The sequence below is a fragment of the Equus przewalskii genome, chromosome X (genome assembly GCF_037783145.1).
Source record: "Equus przewalskii isolate Varuska chromosome X, EquPr2, whole genome shotgun sequence".
Classification (NCBI taxonomy): Eukaryota; Metazoa; Chordata; class Mammalia; order Perissodactyla; family Equidae; genus Equus; species Equus przewalskii.
Window position 1 is genome coordinate 103,998,951 of NC_091863.1, and position 12,726 is coordinate 104,011,676.

At 35.5% G+C, this 12,726-nt stretch overlaps 1 protein-coding gene across 10 annotated transcripts in view; it reads right to left on the reverse strand.

Annotated features, from left to right (window-relative positions):
• SMARCA1 (SNF2 related chromatin remodeling ATPase 1) overlaps nucleotides 1-12,726 on the reverse strand; it is a 116,800-nt gene that overhangs the window by 51,209 nt on the left and 52,865 nt on the right. For all 10 annotated transcript variants that reach the window (XM_070605179.1, XM_070605177.1, XM_070605180.1 and 7 more), the window contains 2 exons: nucleotides 11,741-11,859; nucleotides 11,412-11,624 (listed from right to left, as the gene is read on the reverse strand). In XM_070605179.1, coding sequence (XP_070461280.1) covers nucleotides 11,412-11,624; nucleotides 11,741-11,859 — 332 coding nt within the window. The remainder of the gene's footprint in view (nucleotides 1-11,411; nucleotides 11,625-11,740; nucleotides 11,860-12,726) is intronic.

The window sequence follows — 12,726 nt, forward strand, 5'->3', positions numbered from 1 at the left end:
GCAAAAAAGCCAACCTCAAAAGGTTACATACCATATTATTCCGCTTATATAACCTTATTGAAATGACCAAAGTTTAGAAATGGAGACTATTTCAACAGCTGCCAGGGGCTAGGGAAAGCGGGGAGAGTGAGTGTGGCTATAAAGAGCTAGCACAAGGGAGGCTTGTGGTGGTCCTGGTTACACAAACTACATGTGATAAAACTGCACTGAACTCCACACATACACAGACGCACAGACACAGACACACACAGACATACACACAAAGTGCATGTATAACCTGTGAAATCTGAATAAGCTCCGTGGAGTGTACTAATGTCAATTTCCTGGTTGTGGCATTGTACTACAGTTATGCAAGATGTTAACCTGGTGAAGGGTACATGAGACTTCCCTGTACATTTCTTTACAACTTCCTGTGAATCCATAAATATTTCAAGATAAAAAGTTAACCAAAACATCACATAAACAAACAAAAAAATAAGGGGATGTTCTATCGCCAAAGTAAGTTTTGGAAGTACTCGGTTTACAACAGTCAAACAGATTTCTTTACTACAGAGCTTCTCAGAGCCTTTAAGTTCCTGATGAGCACTGTTAACCACTAGGTAGGAGATGCAGGATGCAGGCAGTTCTCAAAGCTACTCAACCAACAGAACTCTCTTCTCCTAGGACATCTTGTGGGATCAGAGTTCTGAGGAGCACATCTCATGAAACACTGCTGTATTTGTTAATTCAGAGCAAACAACAGCTGAAAAGATTTTGCATTAACCTTGCCATTACCTATATTTCACTGCCAGCAAATCAATGCATCCAAACTATAAACAGATTTTATGAATGTATGGTGAACATTAAACATATGATTCATTAATATGGACACTCAGATATATTAACTCTGTATACTTTGTTGTATTTTAAAGATAAATAATAGTTTCATATCAAAAGATAAATAATATTTTAAAATATGATTCCTTTTCTGTATAAGCAAAAATGTCTGACAGGATACAAAACAGCTAAACAAGCAAATGAAAATGTAGGTTTATTGGCAACAAAAAACGGTCAAAGTACAAGAATAGAAAACTCATAAAAATTAAAATGTCCAAATATTAAAGAAAATTTCACTCAAACTAATGATCAAAGAAGTGCAAAGTAAAACAACGCCATCCTTATCAAACTAGCAATAATACATGCGTGCAAGTGTGCATGTGTGGCGTGTGTAGCCAGTGTTGGAGATAAGATGGTGAAATGGAAACTCTTATTCACTGACGACGGGATGCCAATGTTACTACCTGGAACAGAATGAATTGTGTCCCCTTCAAATTCGTATGTTGAAGCCTTAAAACCCCCACAATGTAAATGTGTTAAGAGACAGGGTCTTTAAGGAGGTAATTAAGGTTAAATGAGGCCAGAAGAGTGGGGCCCTAATCTGACAGGATTGGTGTTCTTATTAAGAAGAGGAAGAGACACGCAGAGATCGCTCGCTCTCTCTCTACACGTGCACAGAGAAAGGGCCACGTGAGGGCTCAGCAAGAAGGTGCTGTCTACAAACCAAGGAGAAAGTCCTCACCAGAAACCAACTCTCCTGGCACCTTGATCTTGGACTTCCAGTCTCCAAAACTGAGAGAAATTTCTGTTTAAGCCACCCTATCTGCAGTATTCTGTTATGGCAGCCCAAGCAGAATAATACACTACTTTTCTAGAAAGGAATTTGGGAATATCAATGAAGCATCTTAAAAATTTCACACCCTTTGAACTAACAATTTCACTCCTAGAAACTTAATGTAAGGAAATAGATGTATATAAAGATTTACAAAACAATGTTTAACACTGTTATTTTTAGCAGGGAAATACTGGGAACTAAATTTTTGGTAATTTGGAAATGGAATACACAGACACATCTTATTATATACATATATACACAGAAATAGCTGAGAGAATATTAACTACAACGTTACTAGTGGTTAATAGCAGCTATCTCTGAGAGTAGGACCAATGGTAACTTTTATTTTCTTCTTTATACTAGTGTGCATTTTCCAAATTTTCTGCAATGAACATTTAGGCCTTGGGAAATCTGTAACATTTTTAAGAAATGGCAAATTTTTTTAATACAGTTTTATCTTTGCAAATAAAAGCCAGACAAATGGCATACAACATAGGAAATGCTACATACAGAAATATTATCAACTATCCAAGCATTTGCTACTCTTTAAAATTCAAGCCCAAATGAGGGCAGAAAACCAAAGACAATCTAGCCAGAAAAAAAATTCTTCATCAACAAATTATTGTTTAACTGTTAAAAATAACCTTACAGAACACTGGTACATTCAAGTTTCTCATGCATCCTCAGATTACCCAAGGTTAAATAATTTAGGGAAAATAACACTGGAATTTTCCTTACTTACCAAAACAATAGTGGTTATCTTTAATATGCAGGCCAAATACTCTTCATAACTTCATTCAACAACACACATACAAATTAAACACCATGTTATTCAATTTATCTATTATAGAAAGCACTAAGTTGACCCTGATGAGATTTGATCGTTGGTTTCTAGGGAGACTTAGATAGAGTCTTTATGTGAAGCTGATCCTTGAATCAGTAAGCTATATCCTCCGGCTATTATTATTCTCAATAAGCAATAGTTGCCTGTGACTGGAGATACCTTTAGATACATATTCATGTTTCATATGGGTGATTCAGGAAAAAAAAACTAATACTTTTGAGACAGTCTCACATGCAGAGAGTTAAGACTATCTCAAAATAATTATAAATAGACTGGATAACAAATTCTTACCTTCATTCCTTTTAACCTGTCACCAACTACTCCAGACACAGAAAAATAATCTCCCTAGAGAAAGGCACCAAGGAATGGGCGAGTACGAATGTTACATTCTAGCATAGGTAATGTCATTTTCTCTAGAGAAACCAATCCATTTTTTATTCACCTGCTTAAAGATTGCCTAACTAAACAGATGGTATCATAAACAGAACACTAGCTAAAAGCAGAAATTGCAAGGAAAAAGGCTAGATTACCCATAAAACAGTGATTCACTTTTTGAATAACCAAGTGACTATGAAATGACTATGAGAAGTTTCATGATGTCAAAAGCACTTCCATCCACTATAATTTCTCCTTTCACATACCTATTCTCCTAGGTTCTGATACCTCTTTATCTTCCTATTTCCCTGGGGTTACAGGGAGTAGTTCGTGTGGTCTCAAACTATTTCCACAATTCTCTAGTCTGATTATCTCTTTCTCTCACCATTCCTCCACACTGGATTTAGGAATGAAATTGGAAGGAGAAAAATAAAACACAAGAAGAGAGGAGATGCAAAAACAATAAAGACAACAGAAGAGAATAGGAAAATGACAAATGGAAAACCATTCTGCAGTGTTAACAGCTGTGGCAAAAGAAAGAAAAAGTATCCTGTGGTCACAAGTATGTGGGAAAAGCTGGATTTGAAAAAGGTTATACAAATTTCTTCATCGCAAAACTTCCTCGGAGCTTTTAGCATTCTAATGTAGATTGCAAGGGTCAAGAGTAGGATTTAGTATCAGCACTTCCCAAATCTATTTGAACACAGAACCCGTGCCCTGCATATCATCTATTTATATATCCTGGAACAACATTTGGTAGAAACCAACTAGGGAAATGCTGTGCAGAGTAATAAGAGTGATGGACAAGGCCAAGTTTGGATCAAAGTACAAAGAAACTAGAAATGAAGAAATAAGGAATTTTACTTAATTCAGTTAACAAAAGGATCTCATTGATGATTTTTGAGCAGGAAGAGCGATGTAATCAAAGGTGTGTTTTGTACTTGGAAATACAGATTTTCAATAGTGGGAGTTCATAAAATTATAGACTCTCGAGATTAGAAAGAACCTTTAAAGATCATTCAAGTTGATGCTTGAATCCCTTCTACTAGGTCCTTGCTAATTAGTTGCCCAGCCTGTCGGAATTCTTCCAATGATGGGGTACTCACTACCTCCCAAGGCTGTCTAGTCTACCTTTGGACAAGTTAAAAATGTTCCCTTATGCAAAGCTACAGTTTGCTACCTTAAAGTTTCCAACAATTGGTTCTAAGTCTAACTTTTGTAGTCATAGAGAACAAGCTGATTCCCTCTTCTGTATGACAATACTTCAAATATTACAAGGCAGCTATAATGCCTCCATCACAATCACCAACAGACCCCCTCGAAACACCCCTCTTTTAGGCTAAATATCCTCTCCCTTTACCCATCCTTCATTTAACGCTTTTCTTAAAGGACAGTTTAACACATATCTACCCTTGGTTATATTATTTCTTTCCACCTTTCTTACAAATTCTTTTAAACCAGGGGTCAGCACATCTTTTCAAGAAAGAGCCAGATAGTAAATATTTTTGGCTTTGTAGACCACATGGTCTCTGTCACAATGGCTCAGCAATGCTGTTGCGGCATTTTGAAAGCAGCCAAAGACAACACATAAGTGAATGAGTACGGCCGTGTTACAATAAGACCTTACTTACAGATAGTAAAATTTGAATTGTGCATAATTTTCACATGTCACAAAATGGTCTTCTTTAGATTTTCTTTCAACCATTTGAAGATGTAAAACTCATTCCCCAGCTTGCAGGCAGTACAAAAACAGGTGGTGGGCCACAGTTTGCCAACCCCTGTTTTAAACTATAGATTTACTTTAAACAAATTGCGCTGCCTTGGTTTTCTGTAGCTTTTTAATGGTTTATGATTCTATTCAATGCAAAGCCACACAAGTTTCAACTGTTGAATACTAAGATATGTATCTCGACCTTTATTTAATAAATGATGGAATGTTTGCAGTGAGTGGCGCTGTCCCTTAGTGTGTGGTGAATATCAATCATGCTGGGCACCAAGTTCAAATATCCTTTGCCCCAATACTCAGCTTCAAAGCATCAATTCAAAAGGCACAGAAAGCATCGGTAGACTTGAAGTGATTTATCGAAAGAGATTAAAGAGGCTCCACATTACATTTCCTACGTACTAAAATCCTAGACACTAAGCCTACCTAAGTCTGAATGACAGAAGGTCTGTGCCTGTTATGGTTCAAAGTCAAAAGCAGGTGAATGAGCAAGGGCAAAAAAATAAACCACGCTCCACATTTGTGTTTCTAAATTTGCAGGCAGTTCTGTAAAGTCAGAATTTCCTTCCACAGTTCTTAGTAAAGCAAAAAGGGTGTTTTTTCTCCTTTGCTCTTCTATAAACTCCCTATTACTTTACCGACAGGGTCAATACTTTCGACTCTACATTTTATATACATTTCCCAGGTTCTTTGTCACTTTGGAACCTCTATCATGCTAACAAAAAGCAATGGCATTCTACACTAGAATCTCGGGACCCAAGCACACGGGCAGTTAAATGAGTTAATATTCTAAAATAAATATAGCCTACATTTCTTAAACAAGTATCAAATGTTATGATGCTTTTACTTAACTGCTGCTGCTTAAACATTGTTATTTGTAAAATATTATATCACCTCCTCACAAGATAACATACCAGTATAAATACCTAAAATGGACTCTTGTTAGTGTAGTTGTATTTCAGATTGTTAGAACAGTTCAGTCTTAAATGAAACACTATAGTTAATAATAAAACACATGAGGGGTCGGCCCGGTGACGCAGCGGCAGTAAGTGTGTACATTCCACTTCAGCAGCCCAGGGTTCGCTGGGTCGGATCCCAGGTGCGGACATGGCACTGCTTGGCAAGCCATGCTGTGGTAGATATCCCACATATAAAGTAGAGGAAGATGGGCACGGATGCTAGCTCAGGGCCAGTCTTCCTCAGCAAAAAGAGGTGGATTGGCAGCAGTTAGCTCAGGGCTAATCTTCCTCAAAAAAATAAACAAACAAACAAAAAACAACAAATGATATTTACAACTGGCTATTCAAACTTAATAATAAATAAAAGCTGCAGGGATGACAGCCAAATAAAGTCTATCACTAGAAAATGGCTGATAAAAAGAAAAGAAAACTCAAGCATTTCTTCACATTCTATCCAAATCTGACCCATCTGTAAGAGTCTACAAGACAGAAGCAAACTGAAGTACGAAAGTTCCACGCTCCTTTGTTCACTGAATGCCTACTTTGTGCAAGAGGCTATGCTGGTCCCTTTAGATATAACCAATCACACTTGAAGGTTAAAAGAGCAGTAGTGAAAAATGACTCTGGGGTAGATGGTGATACATTAGCCAAGATGGATGGGAAAAAAAGGATGAGGAACAGAGAAAAGAGAGAGAAATTTGGGAATTATCCGTCTATAGTTGGTAGCTGAGGTAGACAATGGCCCATTTCCACAGAATAGTATCTCTAAAACATAAATCTGATCATGTCACTGATCTGTTAAAATCTTTCAATGACTCTCTACTTAGTCTAGAGACTAATGACCAAAGACGTCAACACAGCAGACAGAGCCCTTGGTAATTTGGTTGTCATCTACTTCCTCATCTTCCAGTAGTTCCCGACTCCACTCTCCCATACCAACCTACTCACAGTTTCTGAACTTGTTGCGCTTGTTTATACCTTTGCATTTGCTGTTTCCACAACCTGGAATGTAGTCCCATAGCCAGCTCCTTCTAGTTTTTCAAGACTCAGTTCCAAGAAGGACCTCTTCTGTGAAGCCATTCCTCTTACCTAACCTTCAAGGCAAAGCTAAGCACTACTCCCTCTGCACGTAATCTCTATATAGGAACTATACAAAATTAAGGCTGAAAAGGGACATTTTTGTCTTTCAAGTGTGTGAGTTAATAATATATCCCTATGAGCATAAATGTATTGGGTTTTTAATATTTTAACAATTCTATAGTCAAGAAGAGCCCATCAATACATTTTATAGTTTACCAATTTTACTAAAAATACACTAATTCATATTTCTCACATTCCATTAAGAATGTAATGCTCTAGAACATCAATATTAGCTGTTATCATACAATTAAGTACTAACACAAAATCAGAATTGTGAGTGGCCTTCTTTATGTAATTTCCTAGACTATGCTGCATGAGGAACAAACAAAAGTGGTATTGTGACTAGAGAATAAGTCAGAAAGTTTTTAATTTGACTTTCATTTTTCTAAAGTATCTATAAAGAAAATCCTCCTCTGACTGGACGGATCATTTATAAAATATCTTGTGCTGAATTAATAACCTAATTAACATTTACTATCACTGATAAACCTATTAGAAGGGAAGCAAGCTAATAAAAAGCTATAGTGATATTTTCTAAAAAGTATTTTTTCCTCTACAATTCTAATGAGGAATGTCATTTTCTTAATTTTAAATAAGGAGCACAATGACAAAGTCGTGATTTGAAAACAAACAGTAATAACATGAAATTTTTATTACACTGTACACAACAGCGTGTAATTCTCTTTCTGAGATGCTATCAGAAAAATTCATTTAAATTACTACAAAAGGCAGCATAACTCTAATAACTAATTACTAATACTTTGATTCAACTCAAGGTACATGGCCACAGGCAATGTGCACACAGCCTCTTGAGCTGGCTAAGAGAGGAAAGAAAAGAGCTCCTCAGAGGTTAAAAGGCATGAATTATTTTTTATTAAAATTAAGAGTCAAAGCAACCCCGCAAAGGATGCAATAAGTGTTTACATCAAGAAATGTTCTTTATCTCAGAGAGTTAAATTCTGGTTTTTTCTCCTTTAAGTACTTAAAAGGACTTAAGCGGGTCCAACGATTTACTTTTGGACCTCGCAGATTCTTCTTACATCTCCCAGTCACGTTAGTCTGTCACTAAAGGAATGGAGATAGTATCCTGACATCCATTCCCTAAAAGGAATGGCAAGAAAATTAATGAGCTAATGTTGGTAAAGTGACTGGCAAGCCTTACACAAAAGGTACTATATAAATTCAGAGTATTATCATTTCCTCTTATAGTCATTTGGTAAAAGTCCTTTTAATTCTGATATTTTTCAAATGTCCTCAGACTAAGACCCCATTTTAATATATTTTTCTTAGAAGAAAAATGGTAGGGCGATTCATACGCTCTGAGCTTAAAAATCTAAATTGATTATATCCTTCCTACTTGTTTATGTAGTTCAATAGAGACTGATTACTTACTTAAAGACCACACAAGCTCTCAGAGAAAGAAATCACAATCTTTTTAGCACAGAGTAATGGGACTAAAACTCATTTTTTCTTTTGTATAGCCAGCATTTTTAAATGGAGAAGAGCCTCAAAGAAATCTTCAACCTTTAGCTGGAGGCTTTCAAAGTGAGGCATATTTAGAAGTGGAGTTCACGCCTTTAAGCACTTTAAGACTGTTAGTTAAGTCAGAAGCCATGAATTCAGTACTTTGAGTTCTCTGAATAAAATATGACTACTAAGGTTTCTCCCGTTTTTCTAAGTACTTCACAGTATTTATTGGTATCTCTGGGAAAGAAAAGGGTCATCTTTAAGCAAGATTACATTTTTGAAGATAGCTTCTTTAGTAAACTAAGTTTAAAGTTTAATCATTAAAGATTTTAATTTGTACACACTGACACACATAATGAATCAAATTACATCCTCTGTATTTTTAAGATGGTATTTTTCAACGAATCAAATTATTTTAATTTCAGAAATCACAACTGCTCTTTCAAGGGGGAAGTTTCTCTTCCTAGATTGTGAACGTGATTCACTCACTATACAAGAACAATTATTTAAAATGAGGGGGGAAAGAGATCATCTAAGATCATTAATAATCCATTTCTTTAATTCCCTGATTGATATTATCATGAAATATTCCAAAACGATGGTCCAAATATGTGCGTATTTTAAAATATACTTCCTACACTCCAAATCCAAAAAAAAAAAACCAGGCAAAAATTATCCATTAACTAGAAGGGAAATAAAAACAATATGATAGAAAATTTTAAAAGCAAAAAAATTTGGATTAAAATATTTAAATATGAAATAAACTATTCTATGTTTTTAAGGATTCTTTAGAAATCATAAATTCCACCTTCCAGAAAGTAATTAAGGACAGAGGTGTCTTCATTTTTAACAGACAAAATACAGGTTTCATTTTGCAATTACCTACATGGTTAACATCTGCTCTTTGGAAAATATACATTAGAGATTTAAATCTCTTAGGAAAGAAAAAAGTAAATGTCTTGTAGAAAGAAGATGGAGGATAAAAAGATTCTTTACAAGGGAGTTAAGAGACATCTAGTGGTTGTTAATATACTGGGTTTTTCTCTTAGAAAATGAAATAAGGTCATGTAGTTCTACAGTCATGTTCATATTACAAATAATATAAGATTTTCTTTGCACTTTTGAATCTGTTTCATGCTACTGTTTTACTTTAATGATTCCAGAAACTGAAAACAGCATTAACCTCTCAACCTTTTAAAAATAGTAAAATATCACTGAAATAATACTCAAAATTCAGCAAATGCTACATCACATAAAAGGGCAGGTATGATCTAAAACATGATTCACCGACAAATGCAGGTAGGCACTTGTCTTTTACAAGCTAGTGATGCTGCTCCAAAGTAGGTCATTACACACATAACACCCCAAACGGACAAAAATTTTAAATGCATGGCTTCTGAAAGGAGTTCTCTGCTAAACATGGTCATAGATGCCATGACCTAGAAGGTACCTTAAAAGGCCAACAAGCTCACTGCCAAAGTCTTGAGATAGTCAAAATAAAATCTCATTTTCACGGCTAATAGAAGAGGTATTTTACATTGTTCTTCAATAATCTATTTCAATGATCCAAAGAAGCTTGTGAAGCAACTCTTTCCTACTTCCACCCTCGGTCCTTCATGCTACAGATTCATTCTTATCTTTTTTATTCTTTTCTCAATTCTTCCTACTGTATCTTATTCATATATACACATTTCATACTCTTTTGTACAAGGATAGGGCTTTAAATTTATCCCTATTAAATGTCACGTTGTGAGAGTCAACCCATCTACCATTCTAACTACTCTAGTTTCTTTTGGATGCTGGCTTGATCCAAAGTATTTGCTAGCTCTCCCAGCATTATGTATTCCAGAAACTTGACAGGCACATTCTAACAACAATCCAAGAACACTCTAAATTTGTGTTAAAGAAATATCTGATCTTATAAAAGCATCCACCAAAATTAGCATCTTCTTTTCTTTTTATTCAACTTGAACTGAAAACATAAAATGAGTCAAACAAAATATTAAGCATTGCTTCACACCCCTATGAACTTTTGGCCAAGAAAATCATTTATGATAGATAGCAACTACTTAAGAAAAATGTCCATTGTTTGGATTGTTAGTTTCTGTTTACTTTTAATTTTTAGGCTGTATAAATCTATTTTTGTCTTAATTACCTCAGCTGACAAAGGACTGATGATGCCAACATTAAAAATGTGTTGCATTTATTTCAATATCATCACGAACACTGCTAAGCAGCACTAGAATTTAACAGGAACACAATTCATGTTAGAAAGTAACAGAGTAAATTGCATGAAGGTAAAATAAAATATCTGTTCTACTTAATTATTCCCGTCTCATAATATTCTTATACTCAACTTAGGCAATAATTCCTTCTCATTAAAAATAAATCCTTGTTATTCACACAGTCTCAAGTATCACCAGCCTAATTACAAAGAGGAAAATGTACCTTTAAAGAGGAGAGCTCTGGTGGTCACCATATTAACCAAGTGATCAAACTTAGCATCACCCAGGGTATGACAACCTGACATAATGTGCCTCCTGATGTGATAATAATAAGTATACGTCATTTATGTCACATTCTTGCCAAACATGCTTAACCTAAATCTAACAATGAGCAAAGAATGAGATACATGTGGGACATTTTACAAGACAACGAGCCCGGGCACCTTAAAAAAGTCATTGTCACGAAAAACAAAAAGTTGTAGACTAAAGAGACGCAACAACCAAATGCAATATGTGAACCTTGACGGCATCATCAATTTAAAGAAACGGCTCTGAGAGACCCTTTTGGGACAACCGGAAAATTCTGTACATGGACCGTACACTAGATGACATTACTGGATCAATGTGAACACTTCCAGGTAAGATAAGAGTATTGCGGTTATGCAGGAAAATGTCTTCGTTCTCAGGAGATGAATGCTGAAGTATTTAGAGGTGAACACTCATGACGCCTGCAACTTACTTTCAAATGGTTCAGAAATAAAGATATTATATTTATGAATATAAAATACAGATATGTATTTCTGAACGTAGATATGTTTCTGTATTTCTGAATATAAAATATAGATGCTATATCTATTTATAGATTCTACGTATGTATGTATGTATAAGTTTATATACACATATATGGGTGGGGGAAGAAAGCCAAGGTGGCAAAATATTAACAATTAGACAATCTAAGTCAAGGATATATATTTGGAATTTTTCAAAATAAAAAGTTGGAGGAAATAAGTCAGAAAGGAATACATACCATGGCAGTTCTAGACTTGATAAACCAGTCAAATCTAAACTGGGGAGCATTCCGTACACACTGTCTTAACTCTTCATACACGTTTTCTCTATCAAAGCCCATTTTGTGTAACATACAAATCAAGAATCTATCCTCTTCCTCAGTATAGTTCTTTCCTTTGCTGGTTCCATACTGAATACGTAACTGATGAAATGGAGCCTTGTATCTTGCAATCTGTGGATTTAAACAAAACACCACTTTTAATTAAATGTGCAAAACAATAAGTCAAAGCTAATCACCATATCAATTAAACAATCTAATCATAATCTGACAATTATGAAATATAGTACTTTGGCATCTAGGGCTTTCTTGATACTGATCCTTCGTTGAATTCTTGCTTCTCCACGTTCAATTTGAGCCATAATTTTCTCAATGTCCTGTAATTCATTGCAACGTTCCCAAAACACAGCTGAAAAACAGAGTTATTACTTTACAATACTATCATCTTAACCAAATGAATCCAAGGAACTGTAAAATAAAGAATTAACAGGAAAGGATACAGTGAACTTCCATTGTTTACAACTAAGATTCAGATTTAGCGATTTTCCTTTCACGAAATATTATGAAGTTTTTAATTATCTATCCAAAATGACTAGGATTTCAAGATACTACAGACACTGTTTTAAAGCTATGCTTTTATTCAAACATGACATGAAGAGACCAATACATAAAGTGAAATACGACAGAGAGAGTGGCCATATAAACCTAGAAAACAGAGCTTCCTAGCAAGCAAAAACAAGAACGAAACCATTATTAACAGGTCCTTCAAATTTCCTATGAAGCAGCAATTTCTACTGAAACTGTTACTTCGCTTTTGGAACCACTCACTAATCTTACAATATTTCCAACGACCCATAGCTTGCTTTTTCTTTCTTTCTTTTTCTTTTTTTGAGGAAGATTAGCCCTGAGCTAACTGCTGCCAATCCTCCTCTTTTTGCTAAGGAAGACTGGCCCTGAGCTAACATCCGTGCCCATCTTCCTCTACTTTATATGTGGGACATCTGCCACAGCATGGCTTGCCAAGCAGTGCCATGTCCGCACCCGGGATCCGAACCGGCGAACCCCGGGCCGCTGAAGGGGAGCACGAGAACTTAACCGCTGCACCACCTGGCCCGTCCCCCATAACTTGTTTTTGAAACTTACTTGGAACAGCCTTTTCTCAAAAAGAAAAAAACACAAAGTCACCAAATTTTATAAATGAGCTAAATAATCTGACTGCATTAATATGTCACATCTCATGACTTCAGTGAAAAGCCTTTTAATGACATACTCTGCA